General features: G+C 38.5%; 1 protein-coding gene across 5 annotated transcripts in view; it reads right to left on the reverse strand.

The window, feature by feature from the left end:
* Window positions 1–23,991, reverse strand: part of TENM2 (teneurin transmembrane protein 2) — a 698,234-nt gene that overhangs the window by 92,201 nt on the left and 582,042 nt on the right. For all 5 annotated transcript variants that reach the window (XM_055717811.1, XM_055717810.1, XM_055717809.1 and 2 more), the window contains exons 11-12: window positions 22,408–22,603; window positions 19,477–19,578 (exon numbers count right to left, since the gene is read on the reverse strand). In XM_055717811.1, the coding sequence (XP_055573786.1) occupies window positions 19,477–19,578; window positions 22,408–22,603 (298 nt within the window). The remainder of the gene's footprint in view (window positions 1–19,476; window positions 19,579–22,407; window positions 22,604–23,991) is intronic.

Below are 23,991 nucleotides of genomic sequence, written 5' to 3' on the forward strand. Positions count from 1 at the left end.
CCCATGTGAACACGGCAATCTGAATTTATATGCCTGCTGAAGACTGAATGTGTGGTCACCAGCCAGAGAAATGGAAAAAATAAGGAATAACAGAAAATGGAAGTAATGAAGTGGATCTTTGAGAAAAAGTACACTTTTGTGCTCTTCCCTCTGATGCAGTTTAATGAAGACAGAAAAGTATTTCCCTGTCTTTTCACCCTTCAAAGTAATTAGAAACTAACACCTAGTTTTACAGTGCCAAAAATATACTCAAAAGCTACTATTGATCATTGAAAGGTCCTAATGTCTTCTTGCTTCTATTATGCCTTTAACCTGAATGATCAAGAAGAACCCAAGTAATTGATTTCCTACAAAGAAATGTGTAATTTTCCAGTTATACAACTTCTCCACTGTTCAGTCCTGTAACCCTTATTAATCTTAGCTGTTCCATTGATCTGCTGCAAAAACACATTTCAGGATAGATTTTTTTCAAGAGTTTTGTTATTTGAAATGGGAAAAAGTTGATCAGAAAAAATTAATTCAGATTTGTAACCTGAGCTAAAATTTAGAGTGCTGAGAATTATTTCAATTAAGACTACAGGTTGATGGGCCACATTTCATGTGCATAATCTTTTGTAGACTATTCCTTCTACAGTAGAATAATAACAAAACCAGTACGCTGAAGTTCAGGGGTTTCTTGATACCCCTCCTCTGTCTTAGGGCCATATTGTCCATCTTTTGGTAGAAACAGGACTTAATTTTACCTAATTCCTGGCATTCTCTCTCACTATTTTTCTTCCTCACTCCAAAAATTAATACAAATCTGAATAAAATATAATTTCCAGTAGCAACTTTCTGATTTCAGATATGACATGTTCACAAATGCTTTACTGAGTTCAGTGAAAAAGTTTATGCTAAAAGTTCTATTGATCTTGCCTTTTGCAGCTGGTTTCGGAATTCAGTTTACTAAACCAGCTGGACTGAATTACAATACAGACAAATATCCATGATGTCCATACTGCACTCTAGGACAGCCTATTTTACATCCCTTTGCACGTCACCATCAAACACCCTTCCATGATATACAACACACTGATCTAGCAGCAGCTTGAGTGCCATACTTGACTCTTACTCCTGCCTGCACACATTACATCATGGAGTCTATCGTAGTTGCTCAGCACACACTGCTCTTCACTGTCTAATTATGCTAACTGCTGCTACTGCAAGTCATAAAGGTGAGCCATAAAGAAAGGGGTCAAATTAGGAACACTTCTGCTCCCCAGCTACGAAGACGTGGGGGCACAAACAATTCCTTTGTCCATAACTCTCCATTTCAAAAGTCCTGTTTGGGCTGAGATTGAGAAATTTTCCCAAATTACTGTAAGAAAGGTAGTCACTTCAGTCCTGCTCTCTTTACTTGCCATGGTGTAGAGGTTCTGGAAGTCTGTGATCAGAAGACAGCTTGTCCTGAAGATCTAGAATAATCATGAGTGGCAAGTTTCTTGGTGTCACCTTCCACACCCTGACAAGTTGTAGAGACACTATCCCTTTATCTGGACCTCAACACAAAAGTATCTCTCAAGAACAAGGCACCTGTATGTGGTGGTTAAGCCTGCAGTCCCTTTGTTCAAGTCCACCACAGAAGGAAGCAATACTGTTAGATGCAAATTCTCTACATGCTTCCAACCCATTGCAGAGACTCAGTATTATCATTATTAACAGTTGCTCAGTGTGGATTCTCCAGCTGCACTGGGACACACTAGCATATGGCTTGCTTTTGCCCATCAATCTCCTCATCATGCTGTGATAAAGCTGCATAGAAGGAAAAGGTCCCAGGAAAGCTAAATGAATCAAGTAGGCAGTAGACAGTTTCTTCAAACCACATTTGTTCAAGTAGTTATAAAGACAAAAAGTTAAAAGTTGACTTGCAAGCTGAATACAAGTGAGGAATAGCTTTTTTCTGTTTTGTTGTTTTACAGGTCAACGTGGCACTCAACACCTGAAAGGACGACTGTTCCGCAAACCTCTCCTCTGGAGTCAAAACTCAAATGAAGGCACTAACTCTATGTTAACAGCACAGTCCCCTGCAAGAGGGACTGAGCAGAAATAAATCCATTAATAAAATAAACAAAAAAAACCCCAAAACCAAAAAACCCCAAGCAACCACTCTAGACCTAGCCAGGTACAGCTATTGGAGCCACCTGCTGTAAGGGAGCTTCTTTCCTCGCCTTGCCCCGAAGTCTTATTAAGGAATGGGCAATTGTGGTCCAGCTAAAAGAGGTGTACATCTGCTATTTGGAACTGGTCTATGGGAAGGCCATTCTTAGCTCCCACTTTTGATCTGAATTTGCTGGGTTTAACTTCTGGGACACCAGAGACTGGCACAGCAGAAGAAAGATTACTAGATGGTGCTGGGTCTTGGGCTAAAGAGCTCCCACAGTTTTTTAGTTCTCCTGTACTCTGCTATGGTGCTTCAGGAATCTAATTAAACCTGAAAGCCATGCCACAGCTTTTCATTCCTCTCTTCATATTTCTACCAGGTCAGAGGTCTTGCTATGGTTCATAGATCTATTCAGTCCTTGTGAAGCTTGTACGTAAGTTGAACAGTAATCTGCCTTCAGTGGTCTGCCCCGCAGTACACATCGCCAAGATGTTAGTGACACCAAACTGACTTTGGACAAATGAGACAATCTGTCATTTAACCTTAGGGATGAAATGAATATAGTTAAGATTAAGACACTTGCAACGTAAAGCCACAAAGTTTAATCTACAACCCTCTGCTGGGGTTATTCTACAAACTATGTAACGGGAACATCACCCTGAGAATACGAAAAATGACAGAGGTTCTCGGTCAGATTTTGGCCTTTGCAAGACTGTCATGTCAGTAAGACTGCAGGAGAAATATGTAAGCAAGAATGCAAGCAAATGTAGGTTGTAAGAAGCTGGCTTGTCATTGCTGTAAATAATCAGCTCTCCATTAATGTTTCTGCTACGGGTTTATAGGCTGTCCCAAGTGAGGAACAGAGACAGAATCAAGTTGCTCTTCCACAGAAAACAGAAGCAGGCAGTCTAAAAAGAGGTCTGCTACAATTACCATATTGCTGCAGTGTGAGACCCAAACCAGTCCACTCCAATTTTACATCCAGGTGGCTTCAATTAATGGGCAAACAACTCAAGAGTCATTTTTAGTTCTCATCTTGGACTGGTTATTTTCCCTATGTGAAGTGGGTGGCCCCTATTCCAGGACAGGACTGACTGGTCAAAGCCTGCTGAAGGAGTGTGAAGGAAGGCTGGTTTATGTAATGAAACAATCAAGGCCCATCACATTTCTGTGGACAGACAGGTTGCATAAAGACAACCGCATACTACACACCAGCACTGTCAAAAAGTGGATAGAGGTCTTCAGGAGTAGTTATGGCAACGCTCAAGTAAGTTAAACACAAAGGTGCTTAACAAAAGTTAAGCTTCTGAGTAAATCTGAATAAGCACAACACTTATTTAATTTTTAATGTAATATTTAATTTTAATATTTAATCCTAAATGTGGTTTTGATGATGTGATTCTGCCCTTTGCTGTTAGTCAAACAAAACCAGACTAAGTTCTTAACATGGGTCTCAGCTGATCAATGGATACTACAGACCTTTGGGTCCTGTAGTCTGCACACATTTAAGACCATGAGTTAAGCAGGAAAGACCAGAGAAACATCCTTCTAAAAGTCCTCTCTCTAAAGGATATCTTTGGATAGGTGTTTTGGAGTAATGTTAATATTCCCTGATGCATGAGGAAAGGTGGTTTGATAACAGCCTGTTACGCATGGACTAGGAGGGGAGATGGTAACGGATAATGCCCAAATGGTCTGGCATCAAAAGCCACCATTTTTTCCAGTGACACTTAACCCACAAGCATCCCAGCTGCAGTCTGTGTACACACTCCTTTTACCCGCCCTTATGGTATTCACATGTTACATACTCACCAGAGGTGTTCTTCTAGAGCATGACAAGAAACCAGTAAAGGATATCTGAGGAGTCAAACTCTTGGAGGCTGTTGCAGAACTTGGTTTAGTTACACAGCTGCTTGGTTGAGAGGCCTTCCCCTGCTACTTGAAGTTCCAAACAGGATTTGAAGGCAGAGTTCTGGCTTGGTTCCTCTTGCTGTAGAGCAAACATTACCCTGGTGCAGAGAGAGTCCTGTACCACTAGGATCTAGGCTGTCAGTTCTCTACTGCAGACTTTTTTTCAGTTCCTCCTCATAAAATAGACAAATTGGTATACTTCTCTTGAAAGTTATTTGAGTTTCTGGGCACAAAAATATGCAGACTTGACAGGTTTTTGAACTTGCATCTGCAATACTTCCCTGTCCTGGACCAGGTCACAAGCAATGACCTTATATTGGTCTTACTTTGCAGGCAGTTCAGATTTACATCTAAACGTAACTTTGCAAATGGGGCATAAGAAGGTTAGCTTCCTTTGTGCCAGCTACAGGCTTATTCAGAGCTCAGATAAGCTGTCAGGAATCACCCCACTGCAAGTCAAAACTTTTCAACGTATGTCCCACAGAATTTTGTGGTGAGATGCTCATGGCTAGTTGGTGAGGGGAGTCACTGCTCTGGGTGGACAAAATTGCATCAAGCCTGTTGGGGTACACTATCTTTCAGTAAGTACCAGAATGGTTGTATCCATAATGCCTGTAAACCCCGATCTTGCATATAAATCAGATCCTTCTTACAACAAGTTGGCGTGCATAAAAGATGAGCTTGACTGCCTATTCACAATGTAAGCAGTAAGGAAAATTAGGACTGAGTGTTGAAGTGCAAGTTTTAGGCTGCAGTAACAGAGCACTTGGACACCATCTAAAGTGCCCTTACATCACCCTAAGTACTGCTGTTCCATCAACCAATTTTAACAAGATTATCTGAAAAGTTAAAACTCATGGAAGAACTTTCCCTGACTGAAAACATAATTAGACAGATTTGTGGAATGTAATTCCACAAAAGCTACTAAACACAAGGAGACATCATCTACTGTAGGAAGTCCTAAACAAGTTATCCAAAAGCATTTACTGCAGAAGCAAAGACAGGTACAATTTTCTCTTCCTCAACTACTTGCTGTATGCCACCATCAGAGCTGAAATCCTGGGTAAAATGGAATTTTCGTCTGAGCCATTACAGCTTCACTTATGTAATATAACCTCTATACAAACACATTCAGAAAAAAACATTCCGAAGATACACTGTTTATACTCCCGCACACAAGATATATTCAGCTCTTAATGAACTGTACAGAACTTTGTCAGACCTAAGAGAAATAAATACTATTTTCATGTGTAGATGTTCCTCTTTAGGAGGAGGAATTGAGTTTCAGTCCTGAAACTTTTGCTAAAGAACACAGATTAAAAGAAAAGTGCCTGCCAGCATATGCACTTACAAAACTGCATAACGATCACCTGTTCTGTACATGTGGTCATGTACATCCGGTTGATCTAGTGTAACTAGTATGATCCAGCAGGGGAGGGTATGCACTAATGCTGGCATGCATAGCACTTGTGGAGGTTTACACAAAGTTTGCTTGGGGTCGGGCAAAAACTTGGTTCTACTTTCAAATATGTGGGCATGGTTTGAGTCTTCTCATCAAGAATAATTTCCAGATTTTTTGCGTCTGGTTTTGCTCAAACAATTCTTCTCTGTACTTAGTAGTGCAAGTCAGCCCAGTGTCCCTAAATTTGGGGGAAGTCATTATGTATATGAAACAGAGCAAATGTTTCTCAAGTCTTTAGTACAACCATATTAACATTCTATAGCTGTCTCTCAAAAACCATCTGAGCCTACAGACTGGGCAGTTTTGATATGCTGTTTGGACAGAGTTGTACAAATTCCTAGTTATACAAAAAAAGTGAAATACACACTAGCATAATAGAAATCAAGTTCTTTGTTTCACTGACCACCGGGAACTGTACTGAAGACAGATATAGGTCAAACTTCTTACCAATGAACCTCACCAGTGAACCTCCTGGGTGCAGCTCCTCTAGGGGATAATTAATTTAGACTCTGTAATAGCTCACACTTGGACTTTGAGCAGAGATTAAGCTGCTACTGCTGAGAGATTATGCATGATTTTGCCAGTATATAAAGAAGATGGATTACTGTTTATGACAGTCTAATCTGAAACCAATAAATGAATTCCAGGTCTGCTCCAAACTGGAGGAGAAATATAGGAAAGATCCAAACCCAATGTAATTAACAACTGCCTGGTTCCAAATATCTCAAAAATATGTATAGGATCACATTGTACTAGTGTTTTTTCTTTTTTTGGCCTTTATCTTGGTGACACATATGTAGCATTTAATCTACAAATGCTACTTTCCCTTCTATAGACAAATTAGATTAACATGTAAGCAGGTGAAGGTGTATTTTACTGATGTTAGAGCTGAATTGTACTACAATTGTTTGCCAAAGTCCTGAATAACTTTAGATTCACTCCAAAAGCTACAACCAGGTCCTTGCCTACAGTCAACCTTCTAAAGTGAAGTTATACCTATCTGGATATAAACAATCTTAATTTCTAAATGGCTTAAAATCCACAATACTACTAAACCCAAAGGAATTGCAAACATTTGAATTTTAGAAAATCTGCCCAGTTATTTAAGTCGTTAATTTCTGACAACCTGAATCAAAATGTGGGCTACAGACTTTACAGTAACATTACTTTAAATAAAACAGTACCGTGACATAACAAATACATCCCTTGTTATACCAAATGTTTTTCTTTAAGGTATTTCTAAAAATTAGGAGACAGTAAATATATGAGTACTCTTAAAAAATAGAACCATTTTGTTTGACAACACTTTCCTTAATATTTTATGTTTAAACCTCTTTTAATCAGTTGGGCACACATTTCACTACTTGTCTGCATGCCTATTAGCTTTAATTGGAGTTGATTTATGGATATGGAAATCTGAAATAACTTCTAAGAGCACTCCACAGTTTACGCTGTTTCACTTCTACTAGTTTATGCTATTTTTATGCTACTTTCCTGGCAAGAAGCTGCCCCACCTCTAGACAACTTAGCAAGAAAATCATTCTGGAATGGGAGATTGAATGAATCCAGGACCATTTTCTCTCATCTGTTCTTTATCCCTGACGGACATGATATTTGCGTGGCCAGGAAAAATGGTGTTTGACTAGATTGCCTGCTCTTCTGAGATCACTAACTTCCATCAGGCTGAAATGTTTTTAAGAAGAGTGACAATTAGGAAGATCTAGAACATCTTTTAGGTTGCTCTAAGACCTTGTGCTTTTCCAAGCAGAAGTCACCTTAGAGAAATTCACCCAGAAGCAGAAGAATGAACAACTATGATTAAGTGTTACTAACATTATATGCTTTATGTGTTACTTCATGAACTGTTTACTTTGACTACAGACCACACAAATAATTTAAATGATTTAACAGTAGTGTTGCTCTGTGGTTGCAGGCACCAGGTCAGTATTAAGATGAAATGTACAGCCCTTCATAGTAGTCATGCCCTGCAATCCTTACTTCGGTTGCCCCAACCGGAGCCTTGCCAAGCTCCCTTGTCTAGCTCTGTCAAACTGCACATTAGTAAGCAAGAAAGAGATTCACAGAAGAATTTCCAGAAGGACAAAAAACCCATCAGGTGTGTCAAATCTCTGACATTCAGAAACCATTTGGGGAAAGCAGCACACGCTGACTTAAGCACTAAAGTATGGATGCTTTAATTAATCCGGGGTGAATTTAATTGCTTTAGTTAAGTGGAAATCGGGTTAAAAATGATGCAGAGCATGCTGGGGTGTGTTAAAAACATGACATATAAGTTGGATGAATCGATAAATTAAAAGCGCACAGATGTTTTAATTAAACCCAGGAAAGTTAACGAAGATCACTAGAGACTTTTAAGGATATGATTAATTCAATTCATTTAAAATACCTGTAGAGCTAGGGGGATGCCTCCATTTTGGGAGTTAGAGAAGTTCTCAATCAATAAGTATTTAAGCTGTTCTACAAAAAAAAATGGCAGGATTTTTATAGAAGTGACTGAGAAGCATTAATTGCACAATGAATATTTACATTCTTTTGAACACTCAGCAAACTTTTGCTTTGGCCAAAATTTATCAGAAAGGTCATAGTTTTTCTCATAGCCTTCAGAGTGACCTTATCTGTCAAAAAGACAACACTTGCTGTTCCGTCTTCCACCATTCTGCAAAGTGCCTATTTCCATTAGATAATTGCTTTGCTTACAACTATTACACAAATATAAGAAATATGAATATGTTTTCCTACACTATCTAGCAGCAGTTTCCAAAACCACAGCAAATTTTTAAGATTAACTCTTTGGGGTTGGTCACTTGGTACAAGAAAATTTTGTTTCATGAATAGACCCCTATAATATTTTTAATAACAATGACAATGCAGTCTGTAAGAATAAAAATTAAGCAAATGTCAGATACATTTGAACTAATTTAGTAGTGGATTGAAAGGGGTGAAGTCCCATTACTACTAGCACGAAGATGAGCTTAGGTTATCTACATAACCATCAACAAAGATGTTCTCCAAAGATACTGGAGTCCTGAGGGGGAGAGAAAAAGGCCACCATACTGTCTCACTGGAAAAGCCACAGCTGAATAGAAAAAATATTTTCAAGCGCTATAAAACAAACTACAAATTGGGGACAGACAGAAAAGAGGATGTTTGAGTTCAGCTAGACACTTGAAAAATCAACTAGCTGTGCCAGGGTTCAAATGTCTTGAGGACTTTCTCTTGTCAGTACATTCTGGATTCAGCACTTTGTCAGCCTGTTTGCTCCCCCTCCACTACTGCAGAAGCTCTGTGACTATTACTACCTGTATTACGAGAAAGATTGCAGTTCTCCATGCAGTACACTAAGATGATTTGCAGAATGGAAGGTTGACAGGCAGCCAATCCAGTTAGGGCCCTCCCTATCTACTATGTCATTAAAGAGCAGCATAGTTCAATTTTTTTTCATATATATCAGTGCATCCAGGGAAATGGAAGTTACCCGGCACTGATTCTGGTTTACCACAGGAGAATGTGAGCGATCACTTTGTCATATATTTTGTGCCTTTGAAAAGAAAGAAAAAAAGAAAAAAAAATAAAAGGAATAATTTCTTTCAACTCTCTGCATGATACATGGCACTAGAGGAAAATGTTGATGGTGGATATAAATGTCCTGAAAACACTGCTTTGCAAACCAGAACTATTTTTCTGTGGGAACTAGTAACAGAATCAGAGCCGTGAAAATCCTGCATTAGAAACAAGCAGTGAAGCTGATACAACTACTAGAACATGCAGACATAGATTTTACTTTCTACCAACAGATGGAAATAAACAGATGTTAAAATCAACATGTCATAGAGAAAAGCATGTAGATCTTCATTTGTATGTCTTGATAACTTCATCACTAGAAAAACTGAGGAGAAAGGGAAAACTAAACCATTTCAGAGGTTTCAGTAGCTATCTCAGTGGAAAGAGCCAGTGAGGAATCAAAGAGATAATGCTTCAAGCTCACAAAAAGCAGCACTATGGACAAACACCAAATACGAGCATTATCTTCCAAACATATGTGTTACGATTCATAACAGAGAAGTACTAACAGCATAAAGTAATTTATGCACCCAGAAAAAGAAATGAATGAAAAAGTGAAATATTTCTTCAAATATTTTTGGTAAGATTTTACACCATTCCAAGTGAACGGTGTAAAAACTATTACTTCTCTGGTAATGGTTTAGCTCTGGCTAAACAGCAGTGCAGAAGGTGTAGGATTGCGCCCACAGGCTGCAGCATTCAGGGTATTTAAAACCCAGACTACTCTGGTCTCATTTTAGTTACTGCTGTTTGTCTTTTTGAATTTACCAGAAAAGGTTTTAATCATAATGTGTTTAATTGCACATTTCCACATTAGCTGCAGATATTTAAACATTTTTTCTATGTTCAAATTAGAATCTTTTTTGTTTGCCTGAGAAAGGGAAGGGCCATGATAGCTACCTGAATTTAATCTCACCCAAACAGGGTCTAAATATAGGAAAAGATCTAAATTACAGATTCAAATCTAGATATAATATAGATATGAAAAAAGTCATGCATGCTGAAATCTGAAACTGTGACTCAGGGCTGTTTCTGTTATTCAGGGATGGCAAATGTCTAAGGATCTCTTAACAGCTGTATTTCTATAACATGATTTACAATACTACTTAATCACAGTTGCTTCAATGACATTTACCATCATCGCAAGGACTCCAAGATGATCCCAACACAACTGCAAAGACAAACTCTTTGAACTTAATGAAATAAACAAATACCAGTACAAGTCCATGGAGACAATGCAATCCAGAAACAAAACATAGATTGCAACACAATTAAATAAGCTAACCAATTAAACACAAAAACAAATTACAAAGCATACATCACAGTAAGCACAATTCTGCTCAGCAGAGTATAGCTAGAGCAAAGAGATTCTTAGCCACCAATGGAAGTATTATAAGATTAGAAGAAAAATTTTTAGCTTGCCAGAAACTCAGCTGCACAATGCTTTGCGTCCTGCATGTATTTGTATGCACGTCCACCGCCTTGCTGCACTGGGAACCTTTTGAAATATTCTGTTTATTGGAATCCCATTGAAACAGAAAATATTTGTGCAAATGGATGTGCTGTTGCTGCACATGTATAAGAGGGGAAGAAAGATAAAGTGAAGTAACTGATAATACAGCAGGCTTTGAAAGCAGCTGTGAGAGATCAAATGAATATACCCAGCTTTTAATAAGTATGAAAATATTACTATAATGCTGTTGAAGAAAAACCCATTAATAAGATTTTACTGTGTTTCCATATGCTTTCCATCTTGGACATAAGCAAAGCAAACTTCCTTATCATACTAAGCCAATAAAACTTGGTTCCAGCTGATAGGCCTTAGCTACAGTACTGCCTCTGGCTCTGTCCTTGGTCTTGGTGTTGGCAGGTTGGGTAATGAGTCATCAGATAAAGATGTGCTAGTGCTCACTGAAAGCAGAGACTCATAATGACTTACGTGCCCATTTATTTCACCTATCATGTTTTGTCCAGCAGTGGCATTAACAACTTTTCTCAAGTTATTTCCTTCTTCCTTCATTACTGAATTCCTCAGTATTCCCCATCTTTTTCTTAATCCTTTTAGCTGTGTCTTTGAAATTCTCTCCTACAGAAATAAGTCTATCTTTTCAGCTGCACCACTATCCTGCATGCTCTTTGGGACAAGAAGTCATACAGAATTTCAAGTTCATATGCTGCAATGTGCATTTAGAAACATATGAAAGGGCAATGCAATGCACAGGCACAAATCTGGCTGTACGTTTACTGGCATTTTAATATACAAAACAAATGGTAATTAAATTGCTATACTAGATGTAAGTATTTGGTATATTTAACAACATTAAATAAATATCTTAAAAAAATGTTAAGGCATTTTTGCTGCCCTGTAAAGGCACGATTGTAATATACAGAGGATGGACATGCTTCTAAACAACAGGAGCATCCCCACTTGAAATTACTCAGGACAAGCTCTTCTGTAGATAAATTCTTTATAACTTTGAATTCAGTGCTGGAATCAGCAGAAGCCATAAAAGCTTTAAGAATAATGAGAAGTTAGTTGTTTTTTTTTTTTTTTTTGTTGAAATCCATATTTTTAAAGTCTGTTTCCTGAAATATTTACAATGCTAAAAGTAGCTCCTGTGTCCTATTGCAATTTTGTAAATATTCCCTTACAAAGAATGAAAAGGATATGAAGGATCAGTTCTAGCCTGGTGCAGGCTAGGGAGTAATCTCAGAACCCTTACATCACCATTCTGTTACTAATAGCATTTCCCTTCCAAACATCTGCTAATCCTCACATTTAACCTGCAATGTACTACAGGGACAGGTACATATTTTTTAAAGCGTAATGAAATGTTAGGACACTAAATAACGGGTATTGTAACACAAATTTAAAAAGATATCTGTTGTAGAATTCTGGAGTCCACACTCCTCAGAGCCCTGATTTTATCTCTAACCTCCAAATGAGTTCACGAGGACTGATACAAAAAGCTGCAGACCAGAAATGATGGTTCCCATCACACTCCTTGCCGCAGTACTGACTGTGTGCCTTGAGCCCCTTTTGGAGCCCTGATCACTAACAAACAGAAAGAATTCAGCCAGTCACCTCTTCTGCTCTTGGCTCCTGTTTAAATTGCTAATTAGAAAGATTTAAGAGTGGTGGATTTTATGGTGGCTCTACTTGTCTACCTGACACTGGATCAAAGCTACTATCTGCCCAGTGGAAAAGGGTCAGGGCTGGGGGGGGCTGGTGGCCAGCTGGGCAGGAGCCAGCAGCGTGCCCGGGTGGCCAAGGAGGCCAGCAGCACCCTGGCTTGTAGCCGGGACAGCGTGGCCAGCAGGGCCAGGGCAGTGCCCGTCCCCCTGTGCTCGGCACTGGTGAGGCCGCCCCTCAAACCCTGGGTTCGGGTTTGGGCCCCTCACGGCCAGAGGGACATGGAGGGGCTGGAGCGTGTCCAGAGCCGGGCACGGGGCTGGGGAAGGGGCTGGGGCACAAGTGCTGGGAGGGGCGGCGGGGGGAACTGGGGGGGTTAGTCTGGAGAAAGCTCCGGGGGGACCTTATCGCTCCCCACAGCTGCCTGACAGGGGCTGTAGGCAGGGGGGGTCGATCTCTTCTCCAGGTAACAAGTGACAGGACAAGAGGAAACGGCCTCAAGTTGCACCAGGGGAGGTTTAGATTGGAGATTAGGAAAAATTTCTTCACGGAAAGGGTGTTCAAGCATTGGAACAGGCTGCCAGGGAGGTGGTTGAGTCACCATCCCTGGTTTAAAAGATGTGTAGACATGGTGCTTGAGGACATGGGTTAGTGGTGGCCTTGGCAGTGCTGGGTTGACGGTTGGACTCAATGATCTTAAAGGTCTTTTCCAGCCTAAATGATTCTCTGATTGTGGGATCTCACTTCATGCAGGCAAGGTAGCAGCTGATAGACAGCAATGACTGTCAATCATTGTAAAAATAGGTTACATGTCCATTTATTTATTCAGTAATTACTTTAGGCAGAGCTGATGGCACAAAACCCTTTCCAGAGCATACTGCAGTTCCATGAAACTCTGAAAACTGAGTGCAGACAGGCAAGCACTGCCCTGTACACAGAACTCACTTGAAGGCAAGAGAGGACATGATCAGTTTTCCAGGAATGAAAAATATCTGCTAATAAAATATGAGACTGGGAAAACAAGAAGAATATTTATAAGAAAGGCATTTTAAGGTACTGAGTCAGAGAGGTGGGAACTGCTGGAGAGGAGCATTGCCAAAGACAGCCTTGTCTGTTCAAGTATCAAAAATGATGCTTCCACCCACTGTGAGGGAAGATTTGAGTGACAAGCCAGGGCTGTGCTGCTGCTGCAACACATACGTAAGTTGACACACATACACACATAAACACACAAAACCCAAAAACAAACCCACCCTGAAAGAGATACTAAGAGAGAAGCTGAATATGCTGATTTTTTGTCAACTGCAAGAAAGGATATGAGATGTGTGTGGGTGACAAGTCATGAGTGCGGTATTTCCAAAGAAAAGAACACCCTTCTTTTTCTTTCCTTTTTTTTTTTTTTTTTTTTTTTTAATGAGCACTGTGTAAGTGATAAGAGATGCTATGATTATGAGCACATAAAAAGCTTGCTAATAAACTTGTTATTTCTCTAATTTCTCTCAAACCCACTGCTTCTCTGCCCTCCCCTGCATTCTTGCTTTCTAATACAGCGGGCAATACCATCCTTCTACCTGTCATTAAGCTTCATAATCTGGATGTTTTTTTGACTCATCTGTTTCCTTGCCTCACATTAAGGCTTTGACAAAGTCTTACAGATTCATTCTGCATTGCATTTCTCTGTCAGAATTCTTGCCCTAGCTTTCAGCAAATAAAATCTACATTAAATCAACACCCTTTTCTCCACTGTTGATAAATTCAGTCTTCTGCAGTGATGTCTGTGTGCAACAGTGCTGCAAAAATCATGTTCTTAATCAGTTAATCTAACCTTCAGCTATGTGGCTCTTCTTTCCCAGTTCTGTTTCAGGTACTTTCCTCTTATCACATGGAACATGAACTTCATGCTCCAACTTCATTTACAGACCTGCTTCACCCCAGACTGCTTGCTGCTAGAATTCCGACTTCAACCTCTCTGTGATTTACAATACTTTTGTAAGTCAAATTTAAAAAGGCTTTTCTGAGCTCTTCCCTATGCTCTGTCTCCTTCTGAGGGCCCATTTGCCCTCCATTATCCACATGATGTTATCCATCTGCCCCATTATCCCTCTTTAAAACTGCCTTTTACCACAGTGTTACCCAGTCACACTGCTAGTGTGTCTATAACACAGCCTATCCCATTTTTTCCTTTTATCTCCACATCTATCAATTGGTTCCCATTCATTCCCTTTCAGTTTGCACTAACATGGTAAATTCCTGGAGTAGGCACTGGTTTTATGTATTCTTTTTGCTTGTAAAGCACTAACCACAATAGATCAGTTTTAACAAATACTATTACTCACGACAATCTCTTCATAATGACATAAACGTCACATATTTCCCATACAATTGTTCCTCTCCTGCTCTTTTCTCTGCCAAACCAATCTGCTTTGGGTACCATCATGTCTGATCTAACCCACTTCACTTGTCTGATCTATAATCTGTCATTGCATAAATTTTCAGTGAGTCACTTGAATAGTGCAAGACACATATTCACCAGTTTGATTGTGCCACAAAAGTCCCAAAGTGCTGCCTCACCACAGGCCCAACCTTTTCTGTCAGGCTCCCAACATGTGCAGGACAGGCAAAGGAGAACGGCTATTCAGCACCATCTCTCACCCTTCCCTTTGAAGTCCAGTGAGCTTCTGTGTGCCTGCACTATTTTCAGTTTCTAAAATTTCTAGCCAGTTTATGAAAGCAAATACTGTTTTCCTTACATAGTGAGGAAATACTAACTCACATACATCATTCATTCATGTGGGCCACGTGCCCTACAGCAATGAACCAAGTACTGAATTATTCAGCAAGATGCACTCCAAAATCCACATTTTCCCCACTGCAATATGTCCCAAAATATCTTAAGCCCCTGGGAGCATTCTGGACATGGCACTAAGAGAATAGTGGCAAGCAGAGTATTCACTGGACAAAACACCATTACTTTATGCACTATTGCCCAAGCAATAAGCCTCTGAATAACCTCAGAGGAAGAAGAGTCCCAAACAACTGAAATTTGAATAACAACTGAGAAAAAGCAAGAGCTGCTACTTCTAGAAATTATACCTTACTTACCTAATGAATTGACAGTTTTTTACATTTTTATACAGAGATTAACAGTAGGCACATAACAAAGAAAATGGCAGTGGTAGAATTCTTATTGTGGTGTGGTCAATCATCAGAAACAGCAAATCTATTGGAATAAATTTAAAAAGAGATAGACTACACTTTACAGCTTAGTAACTATTTCAAACTAAATAGATGTCACAAAAGAAATAAAAAAGAAATTTTAAAAAAACCTACCCTTCTTTTTATACTTATTAAAGTGGCGCCGTCCTTTGCCAGTAAGCCAAAAACAAACAGAATGAAAATAAAATAATGAAAAACCCACACAGGAAAAGAAACTGCGAATAACATAAATCTGAAACATTAGAGTTCTTAAAATCAGATTAAAAAGTCAACTGATCAAACATGGTACAAATCTGGTTTAAAAAATCCAAAAGCCTTCAATCAATTTAGATTAAAATATTAAACATGTTTCTTATTACATTGCATAATCAACTGAAAGTTTCTGCTAAATGGCAACTTCATGGCAGCTGACATGAGCTACTTGACTCAATTTTCCTTTTACAAATTGTACACCATCTCTTAACAGGCTATGCTCATCGTGTCAGTGTAGAAATCCCATGTGATGGTACATTGTTTCACCTTTTCAGATTAACTAAATATGCTTGTGATGCAAATCCTAGTATTTTAAAATGCAAAATTTAAGGAGGCCCTGAGAACATTTGCAAAACTGTATGACAGTGTCTTTGGAAGTATTTTTGTTAAAGAAGTGGAAGAGTTGCATGCCCTTCAAATATATTATGAGAAGAAATGAAATTATAGCCAACTCTGAGTCACGTCTAGGAACCCAACTTATTGTAACACTGAACTCTACAAATGGTGAAAAGCAGGACATGACAAAGGATGCCTGCTTGCAGATTTACCACAGAACTTGGCATTTGAAGGACCAAACTATTATCAGACATTAACAGTAGGAACACTAAATAAGAAGGACATCTTGATATACTTGGGTGGTTATGTCATAGAGATTACAGAAAAATAGAGATGAATATAAAAAAAGTGACAACACACCAAAATAACATAATAACTGCATGTCTGATTCTTTAATTGATCCTTGGCCACAGCATCAATAACTCCTACAGACAATTGTAGACAGGAGGTTATTCACAGTGAAGTTCAATTTACAGCAAATCTTCCACTGGCTTTAACTATACATATTTCCTTTGACAGGATACAACTCCACCCACTGAATTACCTTTTGATTATCAGACTTTCTTTTTCTTTATATGCCATGTTTTATCCACATGAGGTTAAATGTATCATTACATTTTTTGTGTGTTAGATGGAATTCTGAATTACGCTAAACTGCAAATGATTTCAAAGGGAATCTTGCCTGAGCAAGGATGGAGTAAATCTGTTGATACTAACTACCTGAGAATAAGTTATTTCCACAGATTAAGAGTGAGAAATAACCCCTCCCAGTATTTGGTAACAGTGTTTGGGAGGGTGAAATTTTCTCCACTTCAGGGTACAAAATTGTATTTCATCCTGTGGGTTGGGCCAAAAGTTTATCTCTTTGTAATAATCTTCATGGTATTTTTCTGGAGCTAATGAATCTGAAGCCAAACCTGTGCTGTCTCTCATAGATCTCCTTAATTTTTATCTTTTAGAACTACATGAATGGAGTAAACAGAGGGGGTACCTGAGCACTGCCTGCAAATAGTTTGCAGATGACTCCTCTAAAGATTTGTTGCCTCTGATACCCTTAAGATCAGCCTTTTAACAGGGTCATCACTGGTATACAGGACCATGCTACATATGAATCAAACTTGGGTTTCAACAAATTTGATGCTCTTAGACTGCTGTGTTATTGCATGAATCAAATTCTAAAAGTCATCTGAAGAGCCTGTTCACATTTTCTCCACATTTCTCTACTTGAGTCTTGCCTCGAATTATTTTACAGTGGAGAACTGAGACACTGAAAGATGTGTTGCTAGGGAAATAATAAAAAAATCAGATGGAAAGAAAATCATTATCCTTCCACACTTGTGACAACTTAAATATAAATTTAACATTACCGTAAATGTGTATTAAACATGTGTCTATACATATAATACGCTGGAAAAGCTTTAATTCTCTATCTCATTTTACTTTCTTTTACCATGCACACAATCCCAATATTGATTTCTGTCTTCTGAAACTGCTCTCACATATAATCAGCATTCAAGTAAGCAGAAGAATCTGTGGTCATGAGAACAGGCATGACAGTACCTGTGAAATGGGTGAGGCATACAGCCTTTACACCTTAACTGAGACGTGCACTTCTGGCTATGTCTGATATTATAAAGATGTGCAGCTATGTGCTTGCAAAGAAACACAAGAATTCTGTCAATACACCCGTTTTGTCATTTTATGGAGTTTTTCAAGCTTCTTTGTTCTTTAGAAATACCATGACATCTGACAAGAAAACAGTAAAAGAGTTGAAAGAAGCTTCCAAGAAACCATTTCTGCTTTTGAGGGGAAAGAGACAACACAGAAAGGACAAGGCAGGAAGCGGAGGGAATGTACTGAGCAGTAGGAGAAGCCTGACAGACACAGTTTGACAAGTACCCTATAAAAAAAGCTATTTATCTGACATAGCCTGAACGAAGTATTTTCTAGCATTAACATAGAATACAGTGTCACAGAGAGGTTCAGTACACAATGCAGGATTGCTCCACAACTCAAAATGTAAATGAACTGATTTAATGGCCATGTATGTGTGAAGGGTGGCAGTGAAGCACATAGTCACTGCATGCATGCTTTCACATGTTAACACCACAGAAATGCATATAACTGTCAGTGTGCATTTATGGTACACAATATCACACCATTTGCTTTGTAATATACAGATATCTCCTCTATACATTTGCCAAGTGTCTTAATTTCTCAGGTAATGAAACAACATGCATGCTGTATTTGAAGCAGTCTTTAAAATGAGTAGGGCTAGCACTGAAATAACATCAGTAGCTTTCCAAGACCCTTGGGGGCTCGGTTTTGGTTTTTTTTGGTTTTTTTTGTTTGTTTGTTTGTTTGTTTGTTTTGGCATTTTTGTTTGTTTGCTTGGGGTTGGCTTTTTGTTGGTACTGGGGCACCTTAAGGAGACACAGAATGGAAATTACTCACTCCAGTACACGGAGCACTTCATAGACACACGGAGGTATGCTGGATGCCACCCTGTTACACCAGTGAAAGAGGTGGGGCATAACAAACTGTCCTCGGGACTGGATCAGGAGTCAAAGAAGAAATGAGCACATTTCTAAGGCCCTTCAAGGCATTTCAAAAAGGTTTCAAACACCAGGCTTTCCCCCTTTGAACACTAATAACCCTATCCCTATGGAAAACAATTTTAAGCATATGACATTGATAGTGTGCCTAAATCACACAAACTGAGAAGGAAGCAAACTGAAACGTTATGACTGTGCTCAGGAACAGCAGGGAATAAAACCAAGTCACTGACCTTAGACAACATATGTGCTACTCGCTGTATAAACTAAAAAGCTCCTCCTTTATGAACCTTTCCCTTGTGGCAGCAATCCCAAACTCTCAGAAAAACTTAGTAAACACATACTGCCAATCCAAAGCTGTCTTTTAGATATCTGCTTAATCCTTGATAATCATGCATCTCCCAGTTTTGGTTGTTAAAATTTACAATTAACATTGAAGGAAAGGTTTATTTTAAGACTTTATCAAGTCCTACTTACTTTCCTAAGAAAGGTGAACTTCCTTTGGTCAAAGAGCAATTGTATATGCAAGAAAGATGCTATGTACTAGAAATAAGGCTCAGTCAAGCCAGAATATACATTACGTGCTATCGATGAGATAAACAGTATTCTGTTGCAGACCAGTTAATGATTATCAGAAAGCATTGATAATTCATCCACTTCTAGAGAAAATAAATATTTTCTGCCATTTCTGCATACTACTTTGGACAATAAAAAAGTTGTAGTTATGGAAGCTCATCAGCAACATAATAATACTTCCACCTGATCTAAGAAAAAACTCCATATTAATCTATTTGAATCCAGGTTGGACCCATGCTAACTAGCAGGCACTGTAGATCCATACATCACAAACACACACTGTGGTTATTTGTAAACATAGGGAAAATGATACCTTTAGCACAATCTGCTCCATGAAATCCTGGAAAACAGTGGCAGACACCTGATACACACTCGCCATTCCCATGACAATGACGTGGGCAGTCTTGCACTGAATCTGAAATACAAGCATCACAGGCACATTAGATGGTTCCTATTTAGGCTACAAATCCTTTGCTTAATGTTTCCTCAGTTTATTTTGTCTTCAAGGCTCAGAAGAACAATCCCTAATAATATTAACCCCACAAAGTTCAGGTGAAGCAGAAAGGTACCAAGTTTTACAGCAGCATGAGTAAGTGTAGAGATCTAGCGACAATACTAAAGCACGGCTACCTGTGGGCACCATCAGAACTCAAAGTCTTCTGATACTGCTCAAGTCCCCTGTTCCACAGGCAGAGAGGACGGCCTCTTAAGATCCCTACAGCTATGTCTGTATTCGTGTAACGGAGCAAACATGATGCTTCCTCAGGAAAATCAACAGTCTCCCTTTTTTGCAGTAAGACTTTGATCGTGCACAACCACTCTTCCATGTGAAACTGATTATCCCAAGGAGTGTATCTTTTCCTTCTAAAGACATTTAAAGCCTCATTAATTGAGCAGACAGAAATATCTGCTGAACATGACAGAGGAGCTTTTTGCTCTACCAAATATTCTTTAGCCTAAAAAAAAACCACCCAAAAATGAAAGAGGTGCAAGTAGCTACACAAAGGGATGAAGAAGAGGTTTGTAAAAACAGAGGACAAGGTTTAACACAAGAGTTTAAGTGACTGACTGAAGTGTCGATGACTTCAATAATCTGAGAAGAGTAAGCACACCAGCCTGATGATTTCAGCTGTACCAAAATACTTATCTTCCACAATATCTGTTACTATTTGTATAATATATACACTAATTTGCATAATAACAACCTAGAAATAAAATCCCAATTTTGAAATTAATTCTTAAAATCGCTTTCATTTGAAAGCTGTTGGATTTCAGTGAAACATATTTTCAACACTGAATTATTGGAACAAAAATCTAATCAGAATGTTGCTACTCTTCACTATTACTCCCTATTGTTGTGGGACCTGTGACCCTGAACTAAATGGCTCTGTCAGTCCCAGACACCAAACAAACAGCAGCTGTACAACACAGAAAATGAATTTTGGATTTGGAAGTAGCGCAACTGTACAAAATATTTTTCTGTCAAATTAAATGGAAAAGAGGAAAAAGATTCACGCAAAACTTTAAATCTAATTTCACAGTTGCAGGGCACTAAAAAAACTCAAAAGCAAATATTCAAAGAGATGTCATTAGCTGGGCCTCTTGAAATGATTCATGTAAACAATGAAAGGAAAAATTGAAATGTAATGCTCAAAGATATCAATTTGACTCATGAAGAAGCTTGTCTATAGATTTATTCATTATTTTGCTTCATGGCACACAAAAGCATTTTCTATGTATTCAAATTCATGGTAAATTTAATATTGTCTGGGAGTTAGCATCATTTCTCTTATTCTTTCTCCTCTTCCACATCAGAGAAACTTGCACCTATCTCAGATCCTTTGATTATGAAACGGCTGATACTAGGTGTGTGCAGAAGAACCTCTGAACTGGATAAAACACTATACTTTTCTCTACATTTCAGTCCAATTACTATTATTGCGCTATCAAGTAGGCTACCTGACTATTAGACCTTTGATGCTCTTGAAATCTGTAGCCTAGACCAGGCAACTCTTTTAAGGACAGCTTATCATACCTGAAGGTTTTCTAAGCACAACAGGGGCATAACAAGGTATAAACACAAACGTTCTTGTTTTTGGAGAAGCAGAAAAAGCCTTCTATGTGCAAATATATATATATCAATAAGCATAGCACCTCGTAACTCTTACAAACCCACATATAACATATGGAAGAAAAATATTTTTTTTTTATTTTGATTGAGGTTAACAGAAACAATTACATTTATACTTAATGACACAGTATTTCCTATCCTATACCCTTGGGACTCAAGCCAACTAATTTAATTTTATACTAGTGTAAGAGGAAAAAATTAAGCTTCATATCATCAATCAGGCAAGACCAGAAAAGATCTTCACCTATTTTGCATCAAGCTTAAAAACTCATTTGGACTTTTTTGCAGTTTCTATTTCCCTAAACTAAAAGGAACTACAGACTTATACAATATAGTGCCATTTAACACTTCACCAGTCAGGACAGAATACCACATAGCCTACCTCAGATTTTTTTTTATGCCACTGTGACAAGATATTTAGCAAAGTTCATTAAATGCTTCAAGTTCATCAAATCTTCCAATAAAGGTTGGAGAATTTAGACTCAGTTTGATTTTCAACTAAATGTAACCTTATTCTTCTAACAGAACTGCAGGTTTCTCAGATCAGAGGCTAGATGTTCTTCTGCTCTTGATACTACCATGTTGAGGAGATGACCCACTATTAGGCGGGTAGTAAGCTGTAAAACAGCATATGGCTAATTAATTGACTCAATTAATCTCTGGGGTGACTGCAAACAATAACCTCATTTGCAGGTGTCAGTTTCTTGTGCTGTCTTTCTACTGAGATTAAACAGCTCTCCTGTTGTTGGATACTATACCACCTAGGTGTAAAGAAGATTCTCCAGGGAAGCAAATAAGTATAAAACTGACAAAACATAAAGGAGAGGAACATTAACTGGGGAATGCTTCCACCCAGACTGAACTCATCTGACTCCTGTTCTCCAGAACTAAACTCAAGATCTATGAGAATGCCAAAATCTTAAAAAGAGCAATGAGAAATGAAAATCAGCACCCCATTAAAGATTTTTTGACAGAGTATCATGGAGAAAAAAAATGCACAACACCACAAGGACAAAGAGGCTGAATACTGAAGGCTGTAAGAAAGTATTATGACTTTAAGTAAGCAAAGGTATAAACAAGGAGTAAAAATGCACAGCTTAACGAGATACCTACCCAAAATAACTGTACTGAAAGAGACCACTTCTTTGTCCTTGCCGTCATTGTAAAATGCCAGGTGCCACAAACCCACATCCAAGTACTGAACAAACACAGCCTCATTCTGAACAAGGGTCTGAATACTTCGACGTTCCCGTGGGGATTCCACCACACTCCATTTCTCTTTCCCATCCAAGCGTTCCATGAAATCATACTGCAGGGTGGAAAAAAAAAAGGGAAGAAAAAAAAAAAAAAAGAAAAGAAAAAAAAAAAAAAGAACACAAACAAACAAACCCCCAAACAAACAGACCTGAATACAGAATGGTATTTCAGCTCAAAATCTGACAGTATATTTTCTCTTCTACCTTGTCATAAAATTATATTCCTGGAAGATATGTCAATGTGAAACTAACATTTTCTAGCTGACCATGGAACATACAGATCTTCTATCAGTCTTATCCCTTCTCAAACAGTGACACAGAATTATGCATCTTTGCTCTGCATAGGGGATCAAAAATGTACGCATGGTATTTCTTGGCAGGCTGGGTTCTGAGAAAGAAGTTGAAATCAGTGACTTGACCCATCAAATTTATGTTCCTACACGGCTTTCAAAGCTGGAAACCTTCAACCTATGAGACACACCCCCTCTTCTAAGCAATCGCCAACAATACATTCTAGCTGCAAGAGGAACAGAAGTCTCAGATGTAGCTTCAGGCGTATAATTGAATGGAAGCCTCTAGAACATAAAAACAAACATAAACAGCACAAACGGGAAATGTGTTTGCCTAATGTTAGGTAACTCAGCACCTGATAAAAATACCCTGTACAAGTTTTACATTACAGAGTAAGAGTTGCTTACCTGAGTTTGTATGTGGGAGAATCAGGGGGAAGTAGGATACAAAAACCAGAGGGAGCATGGAAAGGAATAACACAAATCAAGAAGGAATTGAACTTATATTAAGGAAAACTGAGAATTTCTGGTTGGATGGTTTCCAAGTAAGGTAGAACATTACATTAATCTTTGGAAAAGGGATCAAACAGAGCAAGTGATTATTTAGAGTATAAGAGGGATGGCCCCATTAATGGCATGAAACTAAAAAAAGAAGGAAAGAAATTTAAGATGAATGTCAGATAAGTTTCCCATCTATTAAGCTCAGTAAATAGCCTCCCAGTGGAGATGCCACTGGATCACACAATTAAACAGGACTGGAAGAAATATTGGTTAATCTACAACAGGGAATAACTCTGCATAACAAAGCAGCCAGACTAGCTGTCTTAATAAGCTTTTTTCTGCCTTTTAATGTCTGTGATTCTGGAGGTTTCAAGCTGATGCTATGCTCAACTTACTAGCTCTCATAGTCCCTATCTAAGGGAAGCCCTTAAGAAACAACAAAAACAATATATCTAATCTTTTGATAGTTGTATAACAAGTCCCCTATGAAAACACATCTTCTTTTAGACACATTTATCTATGTAGGAGTAGATAGAGATAGATAGACATGTCTAAAGAAAGATGTATGTGTTCAATAATACACAGTAATAGTATGTGCTTGCTTGCTAGTAGTTTCATTGCATTTTCCTACGTTATCTCTAGCACATACA

This window comes from Falco cherrug, chromosome 8, assembly GCF_023634085.1.
Source record: "Falco cherrug isolate bFalChe1 chromosome 8, bFalChe1.pri, whole genome shotgun sequence".
Lineage (NCBI taxonomy): Eukaryota > Metazoa > Chordata > Aves > Falconiformes > Falconidae > Falco > Falco cherrug.